This window comes from Myxocyprinus asiaticus, chromosome 24, assembly GCF_019703515.2.
Source record: "Myxocyprinus asiaticus isolate MX2 ecotype Aquarium Trade chromosome 24, UBuf_Myxa_2, whole genome shotgun sequence".
Classification (NCBI taxonomy): Eukaryota; Metazoa; Chordata; class Actinopteri; order Cypriniformes; family Catostomidae; genus Myxocyprinus; species Myxocyprinus asiaticus.
The window spans coordinates 16,626,487-16,652,923 of NC_059367.1; the positions used below are offsets into that span (position 1 = coordinate 16,626,487).

General features: G+C 40.0%; 2 protein-coding genes and 1 pseudogene across 3 annotated transcripts; 1 reads left to right on the forward strand and 2 right to left on the reverse strand.

The window, feature by feature from the left end:
- Nucleotides 1-1,024: 1,024 nt before the first annotated feature.
- Nucleotides 1,025-5,291, reverse strand: LOC127415373 (immunoglobulin superfamily DCC subclass member 3-like; annotated as a pseudogene).
- Nucleotides 5,292-6,135: 844 nt separating this feature from the next.
- On the reverse strand, nucleotides 6,136-8,570 carry LOC127415209 (calcium load-activated calcium channel). The gene is made up of 7 exons (XM_051653850.1): nucleotides 8,382-8,570; nucleotides 8,188-8,265; nucleotides 8,009-8,068; nucleotides 7,883-7,929; nucleotides 7,676-7,743; nucleotides 7,392-7,536; nucleotides 6,136-6,762 (listed from the first exon to the last, which is right to left on the reverse strand). The coding sequence occupies exons 1-7, from the start codon at nucleotides 8,449-8,451 to the stop codon at nucleotides 6,664-6,666; spliced, it is 567 nt and encodes a 188-aa protein (XP_051509810.1). The 5' UTR covers nucleotides 8,452-8,570; the 3' UTR covers nucleotides 6,136-6,663.
- Nucleotides 8,571-10,784: 2,214 nt separating this feature from the next.
- On the forward strand, nucleotides 10,785-25,735 carry LOC127414832 (uridine-cytidine kinase 2-A-like). Of its 2 annotated transcripts, XM_051653168.1 has the most exons (8): nucleotides 10,785-11,085; nucleotides 19,453-19,612; nucleotides 19,964-20,060; nucleotides 20,196-20,338; nucleotides 20,492-20,589; nucleotides 21,528-21,564; nucleotides 24,808-24,856; nucleotides 25,529-25,677. In XM_051653168.1, exons 1-7 carry the CDS (start codon nucleotides 10,981-10,983, stop codon nucleotides 24,822-24,824), a joined length of 657 nt encoding a protein of 218 aa, XP_051509128.1. In that variant the 5' UTR covers nucleotides 10,785-10,980; the 3' UTR covers nucleotides 24,825-24,856; nucleotides 25,529-25,677. The 2 variants fall into 2 exon arrangements, with proteins under 2 accessions (XP_051509128.1, XP_051509127.1); XM_051653167.1 differs by lacking the exon at nucleotides 21,528-21,564 and having other exon boundaries at nucleotides 10,789-11,085; nucleotides 25,529-25,735.
- The last annotated feature ends 702 nt before the right edge of the window (nucleotides 25,736-26,437 follow it).

Below are 26,437 nucleotides of genomic sequence, written 5' to 3' on the forward strand. Positions count from 1 at the left end.
CCGTTCGATCTTTGGACGTCCCTCAAATTTCGCAGGAGGCGGATTAAGACAGAACACGAGTAGCAACGCTGAGGAAACACTTTCAGACTCTAAAGAGTCACGGCAGGTCCATCAGAGGCTGAAGATCTTCTAGAACGGTTCTGAGGGCATCAGTTCAGATCCATCAGAAGGCTGGCACACGGGTGGGCACATCTCAGAGCTTTTGGTTGAGGTAGAAACGCTTGACCAGCAGTAGGCAAAGGGTCATCTCGAGAGGTCAGAGGTCAGGCTGAGGCACAGGGTCTTTGGATGTCCAGTGTTTTGGTGGGAGGAGTTTAAGGGGAAAGTGGGCGTGGCTGGTGGCTGCACTCAGGCTAATGCGGTGAATTATAAACGTCCAATCACAACGCACATACACATTTAATAATAATAAACCAATCAAGCTCTTTTAATCCTATGCATTTTTGGTTTGTTTACAGTTGTTTGTTTTAGTTCTGCTAGACGCACACTTGTATGCACTTTGGTTGATTTGTTTGGAAACTGTAAAAAGTTTTCCTCTTTAATAACTGACAGATATCTGATGTGAGAAAGTAAAACTAATAGCTCTAATGTGGTTTGGTTTTAAAATCAGTGGCTCTGTACCAAAACGGCAGCATCCCAACAAAAATGGCATTTCAAACAGTGGGCATCGTAATTATTCCTTCAAAGACAACATGCACTGGTCTAATTCTGAGACATGTTCATTCAATAATATATCAACTATTTAACACAATACTGGTGTGTTTAATATTAAAATATTATTAAGAAAATCATGTTGAGCTCTATTGGTGTCAACTGTGATTTCCTGTGGCACACAGTGATGTTGCCTAAGTAGTGTGCTTCACATCAGTCACGTCAGTTAGGATGCTGCCTATGTAGACAGTAGACAGTGAGGCAGCTCACTATGTAACAGCCTGTGTGAGAAATACTCTTACATTCATCATTCACACATCTGAGGCACTGAAGAAACTCTCGTTTACACTGAACTCTGACTGACGTGTGTGTGTCTGGAGATTTCACATCATGTAAGGCTTTGGCGGGGGTAAAGGAGGAAACAGTGCAGCCGAGAGGAGAGGGGTGTGGGGAAACTGTGGTAGAGGTGTGTTCACCCTGTGCCAGTGCTGGTGCCCGTGTTTGTGCCCGGTGGGTGGAGAGGTTCAATCATGACCTCACACTGACCTGTAGCTGCCTGATGCTCTGCTGTAACACCCTGCGGCGTTAGCTCTATAGCATCAGCAGCAGTGCAGATGGTGGAGTCTTTAGCTGTCGAGTCTCTCTGTGAGCCGCTTCCTCCTGACAAACTCCAGTCACCCTTAGTGCCCTTATTACAGAAGAAACTGTGCCTGTATCCAAACATCAGGAACAGAGCGCAGAATATGATGCAGGCCATGCCAGTGTGAATGCCAACCACGATGCCAGTCATTGAGCCATCAGCAACCTGACGACAGTTACACACACTCTGCCCTGCTGCTGTATCTTTCACACTCTTTCCTGTCTCAGCCAATGAGACGAGTCGCTTGTTGCTGATGCTGTCACCGTTTCCATTAAAGGCAGTGAGCTGAATCTCATACACTCCTGCAGATTCCAGGTTAGAGATGGTGTGTGTGTTGATGTGGCCGGGGAATCTCTCTTCTGTTCCAAACTTCTGTTGTGGCAGCATTCGATGAGAGAGTTTAAATCCCTCCACTCGACCCGGTTTACTGGGCAACTCCCAAAACACCTGCATCGCTGTACTGTTCAGAACCTTAGTGATAAACTGGGCATACTGGGAACGCCCCCTAGTGTCGTGGTGATGATAGTGTTGGACTGTTGGCTGGCACCCAGCGGCGAGTACGCTTTCACGTATATGGAGAAGGTGGTCGCTGGCTCCAGATTACTGAACTCATGCTCAAATGTGTTTTTACTAACGGCTTCCTGAAGCTCACTCCTGTCAGGCTCGCCCAGTTTGCGGATGTGCAGCACGTATCCGATGATGCGGTCGGTGACGTGTGGTTCCGGCTGCTTCCAGCGCATCTGCAGTGAGGTGGTTGAGAGTGGTGTGACCGTGAGGTCCTGAGGGGCTTCTGAGAGTTCGGTGGACTGAGAAACGGCGAGTCTGGTTAGTTCCGGCGCCGTTCTCTGCGATACACTGATAAATGGCCTCGTGTTCAGCGGTGATGCACGTCACAGCCAGCGTACTGTTGTTGTTGGTGAGTTTGACGTGGTCTCCAGGTGTGAGGACCTTCCCGTTCTTCAGCCAGATGAGGTGAGGATCAGGAACACCTTGAGCCTGACAGGTGAAGACTGCGCTGCTGCCCGCAGGTTTAGACACCGACTGCGGCCACTGCAGGAACTCTGGAGGAGCTTGCACCACCAGTGCAGTTCTTCTCATTCTGGTTCCGGGTCTGTTAGCGGAGCACACGTACACACCAGAGTGCTGCACAGACACGTCTGAGATGATGAGATTACCTGAACCCAACACCTGAATGCCCTCCACACCGATAGAGTGGCCGTCCAGTCTGCTCCAGGAGACGATGGGTCGTGGGTTACCGGTGGCGATGCACTCGAGGATGGCTGTCTGGTGAACGTTTACAGTGAGATTCTGAGGACCAGAGAGAATCACCGGCTCCTTATACAGATGATTAGCTGCAACTGTGACAAACAGTTGTGCCTCGTGACTGTAACGAGTGTTAGCGATGTTTTTAGCGACACATCTGTACGTGCCGCTGTCAACACGACGCACTCCAGTGATGTGCAGAATACCGTTGGGCAGGAGTGTGTACCTGTTATCATCAGTGTTGAGTGTGGTTCTGGTTCTTGCCAGGTGATGTTGGCCTCCGGGACGCCACTGACCGCGCAATAAAAGCGAGCGACGCCGCCTTCATCCACACTCATGGACTCTGGGTGCGTGTGGAACTTCGGTAGCGATGCGAGCTGCACATGTGCTTTGCGACTGATGATCAGCCCGTATCGGTTCTGCGCTGCGCAGTCGTACTCGCCCACGTCACTCTCGTCACCGTCACGCCGTTTCTGGAAGTTCAGAATCAGGAGCGTCCCGTTATCCAGCACGGCCGCTCGCACTACAAGAGGTACGGGAAAGCCGTTCCGTCGCCAGGTAATCGTGATAGGCCCCTCCCCCTCCACCTGACAGTCCAGCATGAGGGGGCAGTCCCTCACAGCGATGACATCACTGGGTTCCTTGATGAATGCCAACTCTGAAGCTCCACCCAAACGAATAATGTTTGTGATGATGATGAAGAGGATGAAGATGGTGATGATGAAGGTGCATCATGAGGGATGTTGAGACCCTGATGAAGGAGAACTTCTGTGAGCTGTGAGCGCGAGGAGCGACAGCAGCACTGGGAATATCTTCATTATTTCTGCGGTTCAGATGAGCTCAATAAACTTTCATTTACTCATGACTGATGCTCTGAAATCACACATTTAAAATCAGGTGAAAATGATCCTCTTCTGCGGTGTTTTAATCCTGAGCGCGTGTGTGTGACTGACACACTGAAGCGCGTGTGGTGCGCTCACACTCCTGCGGGGGCGGGGCCCCACCTCCGGAGGATGCAGCCTTCCAAACGAGACACAGCCAACGTCATAAAACTCTCACACAGAAGAGCATCTCCACCTAAGACAACACACCCTACTGAGTAAGGACCATAAATCACAAATCTCACTCACATCTGCTCCCAAACTTAGTGCAAACTAAGTTATGACTTATCCTGTTCTGTAATGTAAAAAGGTTTTCTTATCATACATGTTTGGTATCATTCAAGAGGTCTCAGTGCAACTGGTAAAACGGTCTCATTCCCAATCAGCAAAGTCAAATTACAAGTAAGATTTAAGAATTTAGTAAAATACTGTATTCTGTCAGGGGCATGTCCCTCCCAGATCTCTCACAGGGACTCTATGCTATATGCAGATTAGGTGTATTCTTTGTAAACATCAAACAACCTGGAGTGGTGTAGTGGACTAAAGCACTGAACTGGTAAGTGGAAGGTTGTTGGTTCAATCCCCACAGCCACCACCATTGTGTCCTTGAGCAAGGCACTTAACTCCAGGTTGCTCCAGGGGGACTGTCCCTGTAATCAGGGCACTGTAAGTTGCTTTGGATAAATGCGTCAGCCAAATGCATAAATGCATAAACAAACACATCTGAAATAACAATGGAGTTGTTTGGTACTTAAGGAGAGATGGCAAAGGAATCAGGGAGTCTGTAGTCAGATATCCCATGCTTATTGCTGTGTGTCATTTTCTATTGCCAGGTATGTTTCTTTGACTTGTCTTTTATTTTTAGGAATGTTTATTTATTCTGATCATGTGTGATTGGCTTTGATTGATTTTGTAACTTACATTTTAAATCCTACTTGGCAAATAAATTGTTACTTTTTGATTTATTTGGTATACATCCGAAATCATTGATCACTGGTAGATTCGAGGGACGCCTTTGGTTACCGCAAACTTATGTCCAGGATAATGATCATTACTGGAGCTTATGAATAGGAGAAAACCACGGAAGACCAGTCACTGCTGATCACCATCTTAGCAAGTTGTATGAAACGTGACTAAATAAAGCTATCATCTGCTTATGAGCAAGCAGTAGGAGGCCGAACCAGATGATATTAGTAATCCCTGCAGCCGCTGACTATGAACGGAACTGGGTTTGTAATTATGTAAAACTAGGTAATTAATCGGCTGGCATATGACTCTGAGTGACTATCGGGACCCGAATGAAAGGATAATGAAAGTTAGTACGATTCAGAGTAATCAATAACTTAAAAAGATTAAATTAAACGAATGATCAGAAATCAGTTAGAGCTTAAATCTAAATTAGAGGTTAAATTTAAATTGGAGTCAGATTAATATAAAATTGGAGTCAGATAAAATGTATTTTAATTAATCAGTTTAAGTCAATTGATAAAGTGTTTTTGCTTCAGTGCTCAGAAAAGACAGCACAATGCAGAAACCTTCAGCCATTTTATTTGAATCCACTTCTGTCAGCCAAGAACAGAAAACTGAGGCTGCAGTGGGCAGAGGCTCACTAAAACTTGACATAGCCTGGTCTGATGAATCTCGATTTCTGCTGAGTCACAAAGATGGTAGGGTCAGAATTTGGCACCAACAGCATGAATCCATGGACCTAATCTGCCTTGTCAACAGTCCAGGTTGGTGGCGGTGGTCTAATGGTGTGGGAAATGTTTTCTTGGCACACTTTGGGCCTGTTAAAACCAATCAATCATCGCTTGAATGTAACAGCTAATTTAAGTATTGTTGCTGACCATGTGCATCCCTTCATGGCCACAATTTAGCCAATTTACTTCTAATGGCAACTTTTAGGAAGATAATGCACCATGTCACAAAACAAAAGTCATCTTAAACTGGTTTCATGAACAGTTCACTGTTCTTCAGTGACCTGCCCAATCACTGGATCTGAATCTAATAGAACATCTTTGGGATGTGGTAGAAATCGAGATTCACTGCATCAATGTACAGCTGACAAATCTGCAGAAATTGTGTGATGCAATCATATCAACATGGACCAGAATCTTAAAGGGATGTTTCCTACATCTTGTGGAATCCGTACACAAAGAACTGAGGCTGTTTTGAGAGCAAAGGGAGGCCCTACCCAGTATTAATATAGTGTTCCTAATAAAGTGCTCAATGACTGTAAGTTTCTGTTTGAAGTCCTAAAATTCTATGTAGTATTAGCACCAGGAAATGTCAGATAAATACAATTTAATTTCTGCATGCACTCACCACGGCTAAATGACAATGAAAGCTTACTTCACTATCCATTACATAATCATGTGTAAACAGTGTACTTTCTGCAGTACCTAATTACACATGTCCAAGGCTGCATGTTACAGCAACTAGAAGCTGCTACATTGAACATCTGTGCCCATAAAAGGGAACGGTAACTGTAACCCTTGATAACATACTCCAAATTGCAAAACAATGACTTGGACTAAAAATAATAATATAAATAACCAAATACATTACATATATTAAATTACTAATGTCATTTTTCTCTTTATTTAGGCCATAGAGTTAAATATAAAGTTTTGTCTTCTCAGTCTTAAAATATAAAAAGTTACATTTAAAATGAAGACTAAAGAAGAACAAACAAAAGTGTAAGGTCTAAACTCAAAAAAGTAATTTATTTCACATAAATAAAACATTCTAACAATTCAGGGGCCACACAGTAATCAACAATGTTATTAGTCAATGAACAAAAATTAAACAGCCAGAGATCTCAATATTAATGTTAAATTTATTAGCATGTCTTGTAGTTAATCATAAAATAATAAGTTACAAAAACATATTTTAACCCTCTGATAAACAGATACCATCATCTGACTTGTAGCATTTACAGAAATGCTATTAATATGAGTTTACATTCATAACTGTTTACTCAATATTTTTGTTAAAAAGTTCTGGCTACATATAACTTATAAATGTAGTGATTTGCCTAAAACTAAAAACAGGGGAAAAAGCAAACACACAGCAAAAAATAAAATAAGAAAACTGACAATTTTATGACTTCATTGGTCACCTCAGATATTGGTAGCTGCACAATCTGACTAACAAACTCTGTTGTTCACACAATGTACAGCAGAGGGTGTCCACTTCCTATGTAGGGATCTCGCTGTGTACAAATGTTTATGAAAACTTGGCTGCTTGTGGAGGAGGTCCTAAAAACCCTCCAGCCTGTTTGGTGGCTGCACGAGAGGGAGCGAGACCAAGCATCTTCTGGATATTCTGTGGGTACACATTTATTCAGTGGTAAGGGTTAGGACAAGCATTACATAAGGCCCTGTTTACACCTGGTATTAAGATGTGTTTGTGTAAATGGGGTGCAAAACATTTGTAATTGGATTGTATTGGATCACTTCTTAAACCACATTCTGAGTCAGAAACACATGACCACATTGTATTTGTACTTTAAAAAGTGCATCCGTCCTAATGGATCCCGTACAGCAATGAAGGACCACCTATTCACCCGTCAATCAACCACTGCACTAAAAGAAGGGTTTTAGGGCACCTACACACTACAGTTTACGCTGTGTCAGATAATGCTACAAAATCCATAGATTTTAACGGTGCAAATGAGTTTGTAAGAATAACGCTACGGCATGCGACCAAAAGTTGAGAACATTTAAACCACTGCTTCAACGCACTCTGTCATAGACATCTGTTGATCAATGAGAATGTCAGAGATGCTGGTCTAGTTGTTCTTTCAGAAATCATTTTGCTGTGTTTGCGCTTGATTTCAAACTTACCCGGCTCTTTCAATGCCCTGAAAACGAACCTTTCAGTTATACAGTCATAAAACCAGAGACCCTTCCATCCACTGAATAATTAATGTGTAAATAATAGATAAAGATTACCTGTCTAATTGACATGGTGCACAGGATGTAGAGGAAGATGAAGGAACAATCAGTGTAATCTTCACCAAGGAGGTTGCGGTGTGAGAGGCCTTGGATATAGGATAAGGGAACGAATGGAAGCTTGGCCACAACACGACCATCAAAGCTGGATTGAGAAACAAAAAATAAGATCTTAAGGTGCAAAAATGAAATAGCTGTCCATATCACACAACTTTAGCAAATCAAAGCAGGTATTACTGAACAGTGATAATAAAGTGGTGTGAGTAATGTATGGGCCAACATACATGGAATTGAACATGCCCATCAATGCAGTGAAGCAAAAGCCAATGGCAAACATCGACTTCATCCGTACCTGCAATTAAAAATATTTGTAATGCAATACTATTTACAAACAGGCTGCAACTTGCAAGATTTATCATTATAATAAGAAATAAAAAGCATAAAGTAATCGTGAATTCTTATATAAATTTGAGCAGAAAATATTACAATACCATGGACAGGTCTCTGTTATTGTTCTTGAGTTTCTCCTCTTGTCTCTCTGTTGAAAACAATATTAAAGTCACTCAATTTTTTCCCCGTGACAAATTAGCGTAAAAATTCTATATCGTCTCACTCACCAATTTTTTTCTTCTGCTGACGCCCAGCTGATTCAGTAATTGTCTCTTTCTTTTTCTCCACTAGAACAAGTTGCACAATTTTAAACCATGGCCACATGGATTAAAGATATGCCAAGGACACAGAGATATAGACACTGTATGTAGACAACGAAAAGACATCATCTGTTTAATTAACTTACGTTTTTTACTTTGTTTTTCAACCTCTGCCTTTAGTCTCTTGTACTTGTCTGTGCGGTATACCAGCACCCATGTTATTCCTGTAAAAATAGAGCGAGGAAACCCGTTATATATGCAGTGATTATCTGCTCACACAGAGCTCAATACATTCGCTTCTATCTGACAGGTAAGGCACGTGAATTTAAGGTTTACTTACCTTCCGCTAATAATGCCGTGCAAATAGATATAAACACAATCAGAATCGTATCTGCAAACATTGTGCTCATTCTGGAGAAAGTTCTAGGAGTGTAATTATGTGTTAAATCTGGATACTTTTGGTTCAAGCACACGCTCGAGTGAACAGCAGCGTCAGCATTAAAACGGTGACATCATCCATGTGCGTCCAATTGTGTGTTCGAGTTCCTCGTGGGTGCTGAATTTGGTTGCGCTACGAGCTCTTGACTCCTGCTAGTGGCAGTGACCCAATATTTATTGGACATGAACGAAGTACTGATGTAACAAAATGCAAGCCATAAGGGATGCTTTTCTCTAATTCATACTTGTGGACAACTCAACTGAAATATTGCTGTTAATAGACACTTCCTTTAATTAACAGATACAATTACTGTACATTAGTCTACTCCACTCTTAATAATAATAATAATGTTCACTGTAGGTACAGTATCCAGGATCTACATTTGCAAGACTGTAGTGTATGTTAATATAAAAGGAATTAACAAAAACATTCCAAAACACAGTCTTTCGAAATAGTGATTTAACTTAGCTTTCTAGTGAAACATTTAGCCAAACAACAAGAGAGGAGGTGAGGGATTTAATAATTGGTGTATTAAAATATGTTTGTTGATAGTGTATTGTGTACACTATGCAAATACTTTAAAGTGATGATAGTTAACCCAAAATGAAAAGTCTTGCATAATTTACTCACCCTCATGCCATCCCAGATGACTTTCTTTCTTCTGTTGAACACAAACAAAGATTTTTAGAAGAATATCTCAGCTCTGTAGGTCCTTACAATGCAAGTGAATGGTGACCAGAACTTTGAAGGTCCTAAAAACATGTAAAAACAGCATAAACGTTATCCAAACGACTCCAGTGGTTAAATCCATGTCTTCACAAGAGATATGATAGGGGTGGGTGAGAAACGAATCAATATTTATGTCATTTTTTGCTATAAATATCCAATTTCAAATTATTATTTTCTTCTTTTGTTTTTGGCAATTCACATTCTTCCTGCATATCGCCACCTACTGGGCAAGGAGGAGAATTTATAGTAAAAATAAATTAGAATTTTGAAAATATAAATTTAACAACTGGAGTTGCATGGATTACTTTTATGCTTCCTTTGTGCTTTTTGAAGCTTCAAAGTTCTGGCCACCATTCACTTGCATTGATTGGACATACAGAGCAGAGATATATTTCTAAAAATCTTCGTTTGTGTACAGCAGAAGACAGAAATTCATACACATCTGGAATGGCATGAGGGTGAGCAAATTATGAGAGAATTTTTACTTTTCGGTGAACTATCCCTTTAACTTAGAACAGTGTTAATGTGAGAAATTGGACTATGTCCTTGTGTGCCAATGTAAGAATATATAAGATGGAAGAAAATGCTGTTGATGAAATTAACAAGAAGCAATTCAATGGTATTAGTGCACATACTGAACCAGAAAATACCAAGTAGTACATGCAAAGCACTGCACTGCAGACCACACTAAAGTAAAAAATAAAATAAAATAAAAAAATAGTATCATGGTGTTTCCATGGGTTTTGGACATGGTACCATGGTAATACTGTGGTTTTTGGAAACGCTATTAAGTATCTTGGGGTATCTTTTAAATACCATGCTACATGAATATGGTAATCATTCAGTGCCGTAGTATCAATGTACCATGGTATTACCATTTGATACTGTAACCAGGGTGCCACTAAGATTCACTGGGCCCGGAATAAAATTGTATGGGTGGGCCCAATGAGTAGGCTTAGTGCAGTGGTTCTCAATAAGAGGGCCTGGGGCCTATGGCTGGGCCTCAGCAAACTTCCAAGGGAACCTCAATAAGCTATAATATAACAATCTAACATTCTATACTAAATCTAAAAATGCTAATAAATGCTAAAAAAATTCAAGATACAACATGTAAACTGACACTGTATTTCTTATTTTAATCCAACAACTCCTTTCAACAACTGTTTTTATTGAAAAAAAAAAAAAAATGGGGATTTCGGATTTCATTTTGGACAATGGAGGGCTTTTACTCCAAGGCCCCCCATGTCCAAGCCCCAGATACCAGGCGTGTCAATAGTTTAAAATACTTGCCACAATCCATTTAGTGATTCCATATGTTTCAGGAACTGTCAGTTTATCTGTTGTAGGCCTACATGATATGTTTTAAGTTAATGTCAGCATTTAAATAGTTATCCTATTTTAATATAAGTTAAAATCAATTTAAATCATTTTCAACAAGTCATCTTCAGGCCCCCTTGGAAGTCTGCTGAGGCCACCGACCCCGTAGCTGAGAACCATTGCCCACCCCCCAATCACGGGTCTCGGCTGTCCCTCCTGATGACACTCCTGACCATAACCACCATAGTAATACCTTTTTTGGAGGGATCAGATTTGTAATAGGTAAGTGGCGAGTTCTGCTAATTCCGGAGAATTTCCTACAAGCAAATGTAATATAGCACACAACAATGTTCAAAAGGAAAAGGTTAGACAACTGAAAGGAAGGAGAGGAGGAGCGCCGCCGCTGCTTGCCGTGGTAAAAGCAGCCCAGAGCTCCAGTGTGCGCACTGACAGCATGGCAGGAGACAGCGAGAGCAAGTTGGACAACCCAGCCGAAAATGAGCATGTTGTCAGGCAACCTTTCCTCATCGGGGTAGCCGGCGGCACTGCCAGCGGAAAGGTTGGCATTCTGCTTTACCTTACATAGATCCATACATTAAGGAGATATATAATCATTCCTTTTTGTGTTTGTCTGAGAGATGAAAGCAAACTGTCCGCGTGGCTCATTGTCACACGAAATAATCAGTGTGCTGGTTACATTTATTTTATTCCTCGTGACGGTTTGATGTCTCATAATGTAACAAAATTGGGCAGATTTACTTTTAGAATTTAAGGAGTGATTTAATTTATGTAAAAATAAATATTTAAAAAAAAATCCGATTTTAGCAATTAAGATGAAAGAAAATAATATATAAATGATTTTAAAGCTGGTACATACTTACAGTGAGAAGATAAGTGAGTTCTTTGGTAGTTTCTGTCCCTTATTAAAACAAAGATGTTGATTATTTCCCAGCTTTTGACAGCCCACCCATACACCATCGCCATAGTGGACTTGGCAACTTATTAATAACCATTTAATCAATATCATTTTCATCCGCAGTGCTCACAATCCAATTTAATCGGATACATTTACGAAACGTTACAAGAAGGTTATTAATGGTTATTAACCGCTTTAGTGTCGAGGCGACATATTGAACCGACTGTCTTTTGTTGCCGGTTGAATCACCACAAACCCTCTGACATTCCATCAGATTCATTAAAATCCCATCAGCTGTTGAACGCCCTAATTACAGTTTTTAAGATACAATGTGTTGTGAAGAAAGCAAAACTGTGCGGGTTATATGCTATACAACATTTGCACGCGCCAGAGGTTTTTTGATTGTGGGATGTTGTCAACTGTTATCCTAGCAGACACAAGCACAAAGAACAGCGTCTATTTATTTAATTTCCTAAAGGTGGAGGGTGATATTTGAGCATGAAATAACAGTTGATTTATATTTGTGTTTGTCATTAAACTTAAATAACTACGGTATCTTGATGCTAAAGAGGAGTAATTGCGGAGCTATTGTTGGTCAACGTTATTGAGGTCAGCGGCACAGTGTGTCATATCTTACCTCATTACGTGCGTAAAGGCGTGAGTAGCGCAGCGATGCGTCAAGACGGCTCCTTTATTCAAGCGTGTTTGCTTTTGGGCCTATATTTTTTTGTATATTTCGCACTAAATGTTTGTAGAGCATATTTTTTTCTGCTGTTCATATTTCAAATGGCAATTTTATTTGATTTATAATAATAAAAGTGTGCTCCTTACAAAATGTATTTTTTTTTCTTCCTTTTTTTATTTGTATTTTATTTATTTTTTTAAAAATTTCTGGTTTGAATGTGTTTGTTTCTCGTCTGGTTCCGTTTGTTTATCAAACATAAATTTGTATTGCAAAGTTTTCTGCAGTTTATGAATTATTTTGTGACTGCTGTTTCCCAGCTGTCAGGTGCACACTTCTTTCTCCACCACACTACATGGGAAAATGTGTTGTTTCATTTCTCAGTTTTGAATACTTTCCCTGAAGCAGTTTGTTTTCAGTCTTGTTGAAATGTCAATCCCGACTGTTTTGTCCATATGTTATGCCTCGAATGTAGTATCTTAAGTGTACTGCTTTAAGGAAAACAGTTTTATTTATATCCTGCATTCTCTTTGAAAATGCTCTACCAAAGCAGATAGTGGTAGTATTCATAAATTTTGCCAGTGACTCAGCCTTCTAATGATGCCTTTCAGTTTGATGTAGCCAGCCATTTCTCATTGGACATCTTTGTTTTATGATTGTCTGGTACACCTAATGTGATACTTACATTAAAGGAATATTACGTGTTCAATACAAGTTAAACTCAATTGACAGCATTTGTAGCATAATGTTGATTACCACAAAAAATTATTTCGACTCGTCCCTCCTTTTTTTTTTTTTTTATCCCCTTTTTTCTCCCCAATTTGGAATTCCCAATTTCCACTACTTAGTAGGTCCTCGTGGTGGCACGGTTACTCACCTCAATCTGGGTGGCGGAGGACAAGTCTCAGTTGTCACAGTCAATCCGAGCATCTTATCACGTGGCTTGTTGGGCATGACACTGCGGAGACTCACAGAATGTGGAGGCTCATGCTATTCTCTGCGATCCACACACAACTTACCACGTGCCCCATTGAGAGCGAGAACCATTAATCGCAACCATGAGGAGGTTACCCCATGTGACTCTACCCTCCCTAGCAACTTGCTTAGGAGACCTGGCTGGAGTTACTCAGCACACCCTGGATTCGAACTCGCGACTCCAGGGGTGGTAGGCAGCGTCATTACTCACTGAGCTACCCAGGCCCCTTTGTCCCTCCTGTTTTAAATAATAACAATAAAAACAATCTAGGTTGAATTGGGCTCATTTTTTGGAGGGTTTAAAGGCAGAAATGTGAAGCTTACAATTTTATAATAGAACTTGTGTTAATTCCTCTGTCAAAACTCATGTATTATTTGAGCTGTAAAGTTGTTTAAATTGCCATTTTTACAGTCATTTTAGGTTTTTAGGGGTTGTTGATATTATGTCATCATGGCAATGAAGTTGTAAAATTGGCTATAACTTTACACAGAAATGGTTAGTAAGCGATTTTATCACAGTAAAATCATGTTAATATGAATTTTGTTTGTGTTGTGGCTAATCTTTTGAAATAGTGATTATTTTAAAGTTTACGGTTTGGCCCCCATTCACTTCCATTGTAAGTGCATCAATGGAACCCAGATTTGTGCTTTTTAGGAGGGGCAAGTCAAAATTTCTTTTTGTAGTAATCAGCATTTTGCCACAAATGCTGTCAATTGAGCTTACAACTTAACAGTTGTTAAGTAAATGAATAGGCACACTGTTAAAATAAAAATTTCAAAATGAATAATTTTAATCAATATATCCAGTTATTCTGTGAATTTGTGGTACAATACTGTAGGGATTCTTGGGAAATCTTTCTAAGTCAAAGTCGTGTGCCTGCCGTAATTATTCAGTTCAAACAGAGTAGACCGTACAGTGTTTTCACGGCTACTAGCATTTTTGTTTATTAATCAAAAGGTAAATTAATCTCTTGCTTTGCCTGCAGACCAGTGAGTCAGTCAGTGCTACAAGCTTGGCTGGAGGTTGATAGACTACAGTATGTGCACAGACTACATTAGCAAATGTCCAAGTTCCTTGTCAACCACTGCATCTTATAATAGTTCTTAAGCTCTTTTGCATAAGTGTGGAAAAGTGTAATTATTACATAAATTGTTTATGAAGTAAAAAAAAAAAAAAAGAAGGATGCTATTCTGCATGCATTACCAGCTATATCACTGAGCTTCAAGTTCAATGTTATAGAGGTTCTATCACTCAATATTGATTGGACATTCAGATCCATCAGTTCTGAACTACCTCTTTAACTCTAAAAGGTAATACACTACATTGTCAAAAGTATGCTCTCTTTGAACATTCAAATTTAAAACTATGGGCACTTTACTACTAAAACAGCTTCTGGGAAAGACTTTCCTCTAAGATGTTGGAACATGGCTTTGGGATTCAGACACAAGAGCATCAGTGAGGTCAGGCACTGATGTTGGGCGATGCAGCCTGGCTCTCAGTTTGTGTTCCAGTTCATACCAAGGTGTTTAGTTCTGGCTTTGTAAAGGGCAGTCAAGTTCTTCCACATCACTCACTAAATATTTCTTTATGAACTTGTCAGGCTGGGGCAGAAAAGGGCCCTCCCCATCACTGTTGCAACAAAGTTGGATTTCTGTAGAATGCCATTGGATACCGTAGCATTAAGATTTTTCTTCACTGGAATTACTGAATAGGCAAACTGATTAATTAGAAGGGGGTGTCCACATACTTTTGCCTTGTGTTTTAAAAATTCTGAAGGCCTTGAAGAAGACCATGACTGTTTCGTCTTAACATATGCTTGGTGTATATGTGTGTAGCTGCTTGTATATTATCAGGGACAGCTTGGACTGTTTGTGGATTATGCTTTTTTCTTTTCTTTCTTTTTTTTCTCCCCCTTTTCTCCCCAATTTGGAATGCCCAGTTCCCAATGCGCTCTAAGTCCTCGTGGTGGCGTGGTGACTCGCCTCAATCCAGGTGGCGGAGGATGAATCTCAGTTACCTCTGCTTCTGAGGCCATCAATCCGCACATCTTATCACATGGCTTGTTGAGCGCGTTACCACAGAGACGTAGCATGTGTGGAGGCCCACGCTATTCTCCGCGGCATCCACGCACAACTCACCACGTGCCCCACCAAGAGCGAGAACCACACATAGCGGCCACAAGGAGGTTACCCCATTTGACTCTACCCTCCCTAGCAACCGGGCCAATTTTGTTGCTTAGGAGACCTGGCTGGAGTCACTTAGCATGCCCTGGATTCAAATTCGCGATTCCAGGGGTGGTAGTCAGCATCAATACTCGCTGAGCTACCCAGGCCCTCTTGTGGATTATGCTTTAAATGGATTGAAACACTGACAGGCAGCATTGCAGCTGGTTGGGAAAAGCTTTGTAAGACATTTAAGCACAATCAGGCAGGTATGACTTAAATACAGAGTTACATATACCTTTGTAGGATTCTGTTGCATGTGACAGCACTATACAATACAGCTGAAGTCAAGAAGTTTACATACACTTTGGTTGAAGTCATTCAAACTCATTTTTTAACCACTCCACAGATTTAATATTAGCAAACTATAGTTTTGGCAAGTCGTTTTGGACATCTACTTTGTGCATGACACGAGTAATTTTTCCAACAATTGTTTACAGACAGATTGTTTCTCTTTTAATTGACTATATCACAATCCCAGTGGGTCAGAAGTTTACATACACTAAGTTAACTGTGCGTTTAAGCAGCTTGGAAAATTCCAGAAAATTATGTCAAGCCTTTAGACAATTAGCCAATTAGCTTCTGATAGGAGGTGTACTGAATTGGAGGTGTACCTATGGATGTATTTTAAGGCCTACCCTCAAACTCTGTGCCTCTTTGCATGACATCATGTGAAAATCAAAAGAAATCAGCCAAAAACTCAGAAAACAAATTGTGGACCTCCACAAGTCTGGTTCATCCTTGGGAGCAATTTCCAAACACCCGAAGGTACCATGTTCATCTGTACAAACAATAGTATGCAAGTATAAACACCATGGAACCACGCAACCATCATATTGCTCAGGAAGGAGACGCATTCTGTCTCCTAGAGATTAACGTAGTTTGGTGCGAAAAGCGCAAATCATTTCCAGAACAACAGCAAAGGAGCTTGTGAAGATGCTGGAAGAAACAGGTAGACAAGTATCTATATCCACAGTAAAATGAGCCCTATATCAACATAACCTGAAGGGCTGCTCAGTAAGGAAGAAGCCACTGCTCCAAAACTGCCATAAAACATCCAGACTACAATTTGCAAGTGCATATGGGACAAAGATCTTACTTTTTGGAGAAATGTCCTCTGGTCTAATGAAACAGAAATTTAACTGTTTGGCCAAAATTACCATCGTTATGTTTGGAGGAAAAAGGGTGAGGCTTACAAGCTGAAGAACACCATCCCAACCGTGAAGCATGTTGTGGGGGTGCTTTGTTGCAGGAGGGACTGGTGCACTTCACAAAATAGATGGCATCATGAGGAAGGACATTTTTGTGGATATTTTGAAGCAACATCTCAAGACATCATCCAGGAAGTTAAAGCTTGGTCACAAATGGGTCTTCCAAATGGACAATGACCCCAAGCATACCTCCAAAGATGTGGCAAAATGGCTTAAGGACAACTAAGTCAAGGTATTGGAGTGGCCATCACAAAGCCCTGACCTCATTCCAGCAGAAAATTTGTGGGCAGAACTGAAAAAGCGTGTGCGAGCAAGGAAGCCTACAAACCTGACTCATTTACACCAGTTCTGTCTGGATGATAGCGATATTGCTTTTAGACAACAGTTCAATAAACAGTTTAATAATATTAAATATGTTATTTACATCATAGACAAAAATTGGCCTGTTAGTTCCTGAATTTCTTCTTAGCCAGCAAAAATAGCTCCAAAAGAAGCCCAAGCATCAAGCACGTTATCTGCATTGCTCTCATACTATGTTTTGAATTAGTGATATTTCGTTCTTAAACTGTTCAGTGATTTTGAACAAATCTTTTAAGTTACAAATTGTTCTTGTTAATTCCATTGTTTTGGCAGTGAATGAATAAGTTTGATTCATTACAAATCAGAGTCAGTGATTGAATGACATCATATATAAAATATAAGATGCTCATTTGTCGCCACCTGCTGCCATAGATATGCAATCTCCAGAAATGTTCACTTAACGAATCAGTGAAAAAAATCGAAAGAGAAGCGGAATGACAAAAAGTGAAGCACCCAGTGCCATTGGACTGTATATCAGCACTCTGCTGCTCGTCCAATCAAATTTTAGGACTGGAACTAACTGTTGTATAAATATATTTATAGGGTATAGGCCTAGCATATCACTGCACTAGCTTTCTATTATTTTATGTAGTTTGATTCATGACTTGTGATGTTGTTGACTTTTTAACATTAAAGGAATAGTTAACCCAAAAATTTAAATTCTCTCATCATTTACTCACCTTTATGCTGACTCAAAACCCGTAAGACTGACTTTCTTCTGCAGAACACAAACAAATATATTTTGATGGAGATATGAGCCATTTGTGTTCATACAATGCAAGTCAATGGGGTCCAACACATTCGAGTTCCAACAAAGACATAAAGCTAATCCATAAAACTTAAGTGTTTAGTCCATGTCATCTTAAGTGATATGATCGGTTTTGGGTGAGAACGCAGTGTTCTGTGCATGTGTCAAGTTCGAGGAAGTGTAATCAAGCTTCATGATCACCCAACCTAATATATCGCTTCAGAAGGTATGGATTAAACCACTTAAGATGTGTGGATTACCTTTATGCTGCCATTATGTCCTTTTAGGAGCTTGTAAGTGTTGGACCCCTTTGACTTGCATTGTATGGACATAACAAAAAATAATTAATAAAACGGTTCATATCTCCATCAAAATATCTTCTTTTGCAGTTTGCAGTAGAAAGAAAATCAAAAGAATTTGAGTCAGCATAAGGGTGAGTAAACAATGAGAGATTTAAAATTTTGTGAAAATTATTCCTTTAATACTTAAGTTTGCTGAGGTAATGAAACCCTTCTAAATAAAAGGTGTTCCCACAGATTGTATGTCTTTTGTAAAGTCAGTTTTATATTTGAAGGTAGAGAAAGTTGTTCCTGTTTCCCCTATTTCGTACTTGGCTTGTCCTGTTCAGGGTGTGTCCTTCACCATATCAGTATGCTTGGGGACTGAGGTATGTTTTGGCTCGTAAGTGTACTGTTTTTGGAAATAAGATCCGTTTTTATGAATCAAGTCAGTCCACCAGAGACCAGGCATTGCAAAGCTGCAGAATTGTGCATAATTCTCTCGCCTTGCAGTGACAAAGTGAGAAAGCACCTGCTTGTGCTCTCATAACTGTTCATTGTTTGTGGTTTTTGAGTGTAAGGCGTGTCACCTGTGAGTGTATGTAGGCTATAGGCTTTGTTTGTTTAATTTTTAATAGCACTGTTTTTGTGTCAGCAGAACAAATACATTTATGGATTGAATAAACACTGCATAAAAGAATTAGAAGGCATATTGTGCAATCACAGAGCCAGTTCTGTTATGTAATGTTCTGTGTTTATGCCTTGAACGGGGGTGGTGCGGTTTTGCTTTTTCCTTATGAGTAAAAGATTTGAGGCTTTTTTAATATTTCATGTTTTTCCATTAAACAGGGGGCACTTAAACTATTGGTTAACTACAGGTACCAACAGTCTTAGTTGGTATTTTGTACTTATTTTTTCAGTCCTATCCAAAGCTCATGAAACTTGCTTTAAATGGGATAGTTCACCCAATAATGAACATTCTGTCATAATTTACTGACACTCATATTGTTCCTGTATGACATTCTGTCTTCGATAAAGCACATAATGAGATGTTATGCAGTATGACAGCCTCATTCACTATCATTGTATGGAAAAAAGATGCAATGCAATGGAATGGTGACTGAGACTAACATACTGCCAAACATCCCCTTTTGTGTTCCATAAAAGAAAGTCATGCAGATTTGGAACAACCCCTTACAAAAAATGCTGCAAATTTGCTGCTCGTTATTGTCACATGCAAATGAGCATTTTATTTGCCGCAGGTGTTTGCCAGAAGTTTGCAGCTCTGCGGCAAACTTTTGTCAGCAATGGCCAATATGCTGCAAGTTTGCCGCAAAGCTCATTTGCATGTGAAAATGACCAGTGGTGAATTTGCTGCAAGTTTGTGGCAAATTTACAATGAACTCTCGATTTTTGTAAGGGACATGAGGGTGAATAAATGATGATAGATTTTGCACTGTTGGTTGAACTGTCCCTTAAAGTACATGCATGGAACCTACTCGCATCACAGTCTTGTAATCTCTGTTTCTCCAGTCATCAGTTTGTGGGAAGATTATGGAGCTTCTTGGCCAGAATAAGATCGACCATCATCAGAGGCAGGTGGCCATCCTCAGTCAGGACAGTTTCTACAGGGTACTGACCTCTGAACAGAAGGCCAAGGCTCTCAAGGGACAATTTAACTTTGACCACCCAGGTAGACCAGCATATGTTTGGATTGCTTAATTTTAATTCTTTTGGTTGACCTAATATATGGTTTAGAACTCTGATTACGTCTTCATTACATTCTTTATTGTATTGCCAGTTACCACTGCTTGATGTAGTGCAATATATACTTGAGCAAAATATAGCTTAGATCATGACATTAGATGCAGTCTGTGTACTTTGGCAGCTGTGTATGTGTGAGTCTGAGTGACTGTCTGCCTGACTCAGCCACCCTCAAACACACACGCATCCTATGCCAAATAAAGTGACTTATCACAATTTGAACAGTTTCAAATTCTATGCTGCGACCGTTTGTATCATCCTGGTTTTCTCTGTCCCACAGATGCGTTTGATAACGAATTGATAGTCAAGACCCTTTGTGACATCATGGAGGGAAAAACTGTCCAAATTCCAGTCTACGACTTTGTTACCCATTCAAGGTCAGTTCAGACTGCAAATGAGAACGTTTTTGGTAGCTATGATTATCTTTGCATAATGTGGACATGTTTGTATTTATGCAGTCTGTTTTTCAGGTATTTCCAAATACGCTTGTTTGTTTTCCTTACACATTGCAGGAAAGAGGAGACGGTCGCAGTGTATCGAGCAGATGTGGTTTTATTTGAAGGCATCCTCATGTTTTACTCACAAGAAATCAGAGATCTGTTTCAGATGAAGCTGTTTGTTGATACAGATGCAGATACACGTCTGTCACGCAGAGGTGTGTGTGTGGGCTTTATTAAGATCAACTTGTCTCAATAAAATCTAGGCAGAGCCAAGTTGATACATAGTGTAGTCGCTATTGGATAGTGTATTTCACAGCAATTTGATTCATATCGTCATACAGTTCTCTCTCTTTCCCCTCTGCCCACAGTCCTGAGAGACATCAGTGAGAGAGGTCGTGACCTAGAGCAAGTGCTGAGCCAATACATAACATTTGTGAAGCCTGCCTTTGAGGAGTTCTGTCTGCCAGTGAGTTTCTTCAATTTATTGTTGAACTATACCTTATATATGCTGACTTTGTAGTATTTGGAGAGGATCTGTGGCATTTTTGTAATTATTTTATGTATTTTGTATTCATTTTTAGCATTTGGGGGTGTATATTTGTTATAGAGCTGTTTAGTTTTGCAGTGCTTTTCAGTCTGGGTTTTTTAAAATGGCAGTTTGTAATTTATGAGTAAAATAAGGTCTGTGTTTAATGTTACTTTAAGAGACTTTACCATTTTGCTCTACAAAATAAATTACACACAGCCAATTCATTAAAAAATAATACAAATTATTTTTAAAAACCGTGTGAAAATTATCAGTGGCAAATTTGTCGCAAGTGTGCTGCAAAGCTTATTTGCATCAGAAAATTATCAGTGGCGAATTTGCAACAAATTTGCCATGAACTCTCAATTTTCGTAAGGGTCATCATTTACTCATGCCATCCCAGATGTGTATGACTTTCTTTCTTCTGCAGAACACATTTTTTTTTTTTTTTTAAAGAATATCTCAGCTCTGTACGCCCATACTATGCATGTGAATGGTGACCAGATCTATGAATCTTCAAAAATCACATAAAGGCAGAATAGAAGTAATTTCTAAGACTCCAGTGGTTAAATCTATGTCTTCTGAAGCGATATGAAAGGTGTGGGTGAGAAACAGATCAATATTTAAGTCCTTTTTTCTATAAATATCTTCCTTTGACCAGCCCTGCCCAGTAGGTGGTGATATGCACAGAGAATTCGAATCGCCAAAAAAATAAAGAAGAATTTGAAAGTTAAAGTAGAGATTTATCGTAAAAAAGGAATTTTAATGCTGACTTATGTGATTTTTGGAGATTCAGAGTTATGGTCACCATTCACTTGAATTAAAAGGACCTACAGAGCTAAGATATTCTTTTAAAATTCTTTATTTGTGTTTTGTAGAAGACAAAAATTCATACACATCTGGGATGGCATGAGGGTAAGTACATTTTTGATACATTTTTGGGATAACTATCCTTTTAACTAATGTTAACCACATATCGCCTCCGGTTACACGTGTAACTTCGGTTCCCTGAGATGAAGGGAACGAGACATTGCGAGAATCGCTATGGGGAATTCCTTTCGACAACTTGGTTAAAGCGCTTGTACAATAATGCCAATGCTGAGATTAGCAATGGTGTTTGAGCCCAGCCCCTATAGGGGCGCAGTTGGCCTAAGCGGTTGTGTGAACACCATTTCTTCTGAATTTTCTGACTGAGGGACAAGAGCGCATCTCTCGAACCTCGAAACTCTGAAGTAGTAGTGCAGCTAGATTTCACAATGTCTCATTCCTTTCATCTCAGGGAACCGAGGTAACTGGAGACATTCTCTTTCAATTCAGTTCACTCAACATTGCGAGAATCGCTATGGGGAACCAAGTTCCATCATGCCGCACTATGTGACGTCATACCCGCTGAGGTATAAACACTTGAAAAAGAATAGGAAGTCACAGGCCTACAGGACGGTGACTTATTAAAGACATATCTTCAAGTGTATGAATGAATGAATAACGCCACATGGTGAAAACCAGATGGAAGTTAATCTCTATGAGCCATATAAAGACACACAATCTAAATTTAACCCCTTCACAACCAAAGGTTGGGAAAGGAAATGTATTCGTTATTGGAAGTGCTTGTGACTTCTAAGGGGGGCAATTTCAACAACAGCCTATATACAGGTGGCTGTACCAAAATATACATATATCAGGTAGCCTGCCTGTAATAAAAAGGCCAGGGCTCACCTGCTGAATGTTGGAACAATAAGTGCTCTAGACAGAGCGGAGTTTGGAAGAGATGGACACCACGTAGTGTTTGTGACAACCAACCTGCTGCAAAGCATATGTCCCGCAAGGACACACCATATGTCCATGCCCATGAAGAGGCCATATTTCTAGTTGAGCGCACTTTCACACCAAAAGGGCATCTCCCGCCCTGCGATTCATAAGTGAAGGCACTCGCATCAATGATCCAGTGAGAGAAACTTTCCTTGGAGATGGACATGCCTTTTGTGCGTTCTCCAAAACAAACAAAGAGCTGATCCTACAGCCAAAACTGGCGGGTGCACTACACATACATGTGTAATGCCTGCACAGGGCATAACAAACAAATGCATCGACTGCTCCTCATCCGTATTAAACGGTGGGGGAAAGAAGGCATGTAGGCGGACCACTGAGCCCGAAGGGCGTGAATAGAACCTCAGGCACATAGCCTTTCTGGTTTGATGGTGGCTTTTGAAAGACCCAGCCCAAATAGCAGGCATGAGCTGTTGACCGACAGCACCTGTATATCACCCACCCGTTTAACTGAGGCCAGAGCCAATAGGAGTGCTGTCTTAGAGAAAGCACACGCAACTCAACAAATTCCAGTGGTTCGAATGGGGGGCTCGTGAGCACATTCAGCACCAGGTTTAAATCCCAAGCTGGGAGTGTTGCAGGGCGAAGGGGATTAGGCGCCTTGCTCGCTTGAGGAACTTAAAAATAGAACATGTCTGCCCATGGAGGAGCCAGCCTCGGGGGCGTGGTATGCCGACATACAGTTGTGCTCAAAAGTTTGCATACCCTGGCAGAAATTGTGAAATTTTGGCATTGATTTTGAAAATATGACTGATCATGCAAAAAAACTTTTATTTTATTGTCTTTTATTTAAGGATAGTGATCATATGAAGCCATTTATATCGCATAGTTGTTTGGCTCCTTTTTAAATCATAATGATAACAGAAATCACCCAAATGTCCCTGATCAAAAGTTTACATACCCTTGAATGTTTGGCCTTGTTACAGACACACAAGGTGACACACACAGGTTTAAATGGCAATTAAAGGTTAATTTCCCACACCTGTGGCTTTTTAAATTGCAATTAGTGTCTGTGTATAAATAGTCAATGAGTTTGTTAGCTCTCACGTGGATGCACTGAGCAGGCTAGATACTGAGCCATAGGGAGCAGAAAAGAACTGTCAAAAGACCTGCGTAACAAGGTAATGGAACTTTATAAAGATCAATCACTTATTAATAAGTGGAAAATTCAGGGATCTCTTGATACCAAGCCAAGGTCAGGTAGACAAAGAAAGATTTCAGCCACAACTGCCAGAAGAATTGTTTGAGATACAAAGAAAAACCCACAGGTAACCTCAGGAGAAATACAGGCTGCTCTGGAAAAAGATAGTGTGGTTGTTTCAAGGAGCACAGTACGACGATACTTGAACATAAATGAGCTGCATGATCGAGTTGCCAGAAAGAAGCCTGGTTACAATATGCCCGACAACACCTTGACACGCCTCACAGCATCCCCACTGTGAAGCATGGTGGTGGCTCACTGATGTTTTGGGGCGAGGGGGGGGTTGTGAGCTTTATAGGCATGGGGAGTCTTGTGAAAATTGATGGCAAGATGAATGTAGCATGTTATCAGAAAATACTGGCAGACAATTTGCATTCTTCTGCACGAAAGCTGCGCATGGGACGCTCTTGGACTTTCCAGCACGACAATGACCCTAAGCACAAGGCCAAGTTGACCCTCCAGTGGTTACAGCAGAAAAAGGTGAAAGTTCTAGAGTGGCCATCACAGTCTCCTGACCTTAATATCATCGAGCCACTCTGAGGAGATCTCAAACGTGCAGTTCATGCAAGACGACCAAAGAATTTGCATGACCTGGAGGCATTTTGCCAAGACGAATGGGCAGCTATACCACCTGCAAGAATGTGAGGCCTCATAGACAACTATTACAAAAGACTGCACGCTGTCATTGATGCTAAAGGGGGCAATACACAGTATTAAGAACTAAGGGTATGCAGACTTTTGAACAGGGGTAATTTCACTTTTTTCATTGTTGCCATGTTTTGTTTTATGATTGTGCCATTCTGTTATAACCTACAGTTGAATTTGAATCCCATAAGAAATAAAAGAAATGTGTTTTGCCTGCTCATTCATGTTTTCTTTAAAAATGGTACATATATTACCACTTCTCCAAGGGTATGCAAACTTTTGAGCACAACTGTATAAAGGTGTTTGCAGGTTATCCAAAATAACATTTTCAGTTTATGAGAGCACATGATTCTGGCATTTTATCAAGAGGAAGTGGGTGGTGAAATGTTGGAATGCTGTTGTTGTTGTTTTTCCAGGATGTCATCTTGACTTTATTTCCTCATGGCTTCTTATATTTTTTTCCCTCTTATTTGTTTTTCTCTCAGACAAAGAAGTATGCTGATGTGATAATTCCAAGGGGAGCTGATAACCTGGGTGAGATTTTGAGTGTTTATTGTCCAAATGTCTTATTAGAATTTATCAGGGAAGAGAAGAGGCTCAAATACTTTGATATAGAAATGTTATGGAACAGTTTATCATATAGTTTGTTTTGAAAAAAGGAATGTTTTGAGGGTGCAAAGCAAGGCCAGGTTTAGTCTTTATACCTCAAGCGTTCCCACATATTTGGTCTTTTTCTCACCCCTAGTGTCTTTTGTTTCTCAGACAGTCTAACTAGTCATCAACTAAAAGATTTTATTTTCGTTGACTAAAATTACGTCATTTTCGTCACTAAAACTGACTAAAACTAATGAATATGAGATGACGAAATATTTACTAATTTTAAAGGACATTTTCGTCAAAAGACTAAAACTATGACTAAAACAAAAAACTTTGAAAAAAAATAACTGCAGCTGTGTAATTATATTATTTAAAATATAATGTTTTACTTCAAACATTGCTGAGATATAATGCATAAATATCTGCATATGCATAAAACTCTAAATGTGTCTGTGTAAAGTGATTAGAAATGAAGTAACAGGTCACATTTCTTTTGCAGTGCCAGTGAGCCATATTGACACTGATTCATTCAAAAGTGTTTGTATATGATATACTTTCACATCTAAACTCCATGTTCAGTTGTTTATTTCTCTCTCTCTCTCTTTCTAGTTGCCATAAATTTGATAGTGCAGCACATTCAGGATATTCTGAATGGGGGCTTGACCAAACGCTTGAACGGCTACCTCAACGGCCACAACACACCTCGTAAACGGCATCCCTCAGAGTCTAGCAGCAGGCCACATTGACCAACCCTCTCCCAGGATGTTAGGAAATGCAAGAGAGAGGGAATGTTCAAAGGAGGGATGCAAATGGAGTGGAGGAAGGGAGGGAGGGAGGGAGGGATGGAAGGAAAGAAAGAAAGAAGGATTTCTTGTGCATTCTATTAATGAGTCAACACTGTATTTAAGACTAAACAAATCAAGAATTTCAAAGACCGCCTTCTTTTATTTCTTACTGCTTCCTTTGTTTTTAGTTTTGTTTTTTGACTGGCTACACTTGATGATTTAAGGTTTGGAAAGAAAATAGAACTTCTAGTTTTGGCATGGTTAAAGGTCAAAATCGATTTTCTTTCACTATTTATTTGTTTATTTTTGTTTCATGCTTGTACCTCTGAGAATGTTCATTTAATAAATGGGGGGATGCAAATTGAATATTACATGACATTACATAAATACAAGGACATGAAATGGTAATGAAGATTGAACTTTAAATTAGTATTATACCTCATTAACTCATTTGTTTCTATCAGAAATAACTAAATTTGCAAACAACTATTTTCGCATCACCAGAATACCCATCAGAGGCCAAAGATAATGGATGTTTTGAAATTACTTTCTTTTCTGTTTCTGATCTAGTTGGTTTATTATAAGGTGTTCTGACATTATTTACATGATGTCCCTCTAAAATAAGTTTCTTACAGATAAAAAATAACTTGCCTACATTTCACTTGAACTATTCAGGTAGTGTTGCTGGATCACAACAGGCCTCTCAGGGTGCTATTATTACAACAACAATAAA

Excerpts from the sequence above, each read along its gene's own strand:
- LOC127415209 (XM_051653850.1), bottom strand. The coding sequence starts at position 8,451 with ATGAGCACAATGTTTGCAGATACGATTCTGATTGTGTTTATATCTATT. Across the intron at positions 7,537-7,675 it reads ATGGGCATGTTCAATTCCAT|CTTTGATGGTCGTGTTGTGG; the intron begins GTATGTTGGCCC and ends TTCTCAATCCAG. Across the intron at positions 6,763-7,391 it reads GCACCATGTCAATTAGACAG|AATATCCAGAAGATGCTTGG; the intron begins GTAATCTTTATC and ends GTGTACCCACAG.
- LOC127414832 (XM_051653167.1), top strand. The coding sequence starts at position 10,981 with ATGGCAGGAGACAGCGAGAGCAAGTTGGACAACCCAGCCGAAAATGAG. Across the intron at positions 11,086-19,452 it reads GCGGCACTGCCAGCGGAAAG|TCATCAGTTTGTGGGAAGAT; the intron begins GTTGGCATTCTG and ends CTGTTTCTCCAG. Across the intron at positions 20,590-24,807 it reads TTGAGGAGTTCTGTCTGCCA|ACAAAGAAGTATGCTGATGT; the intron begins GTGAGTTTCTTC and ends TTTTTCTCTCAG.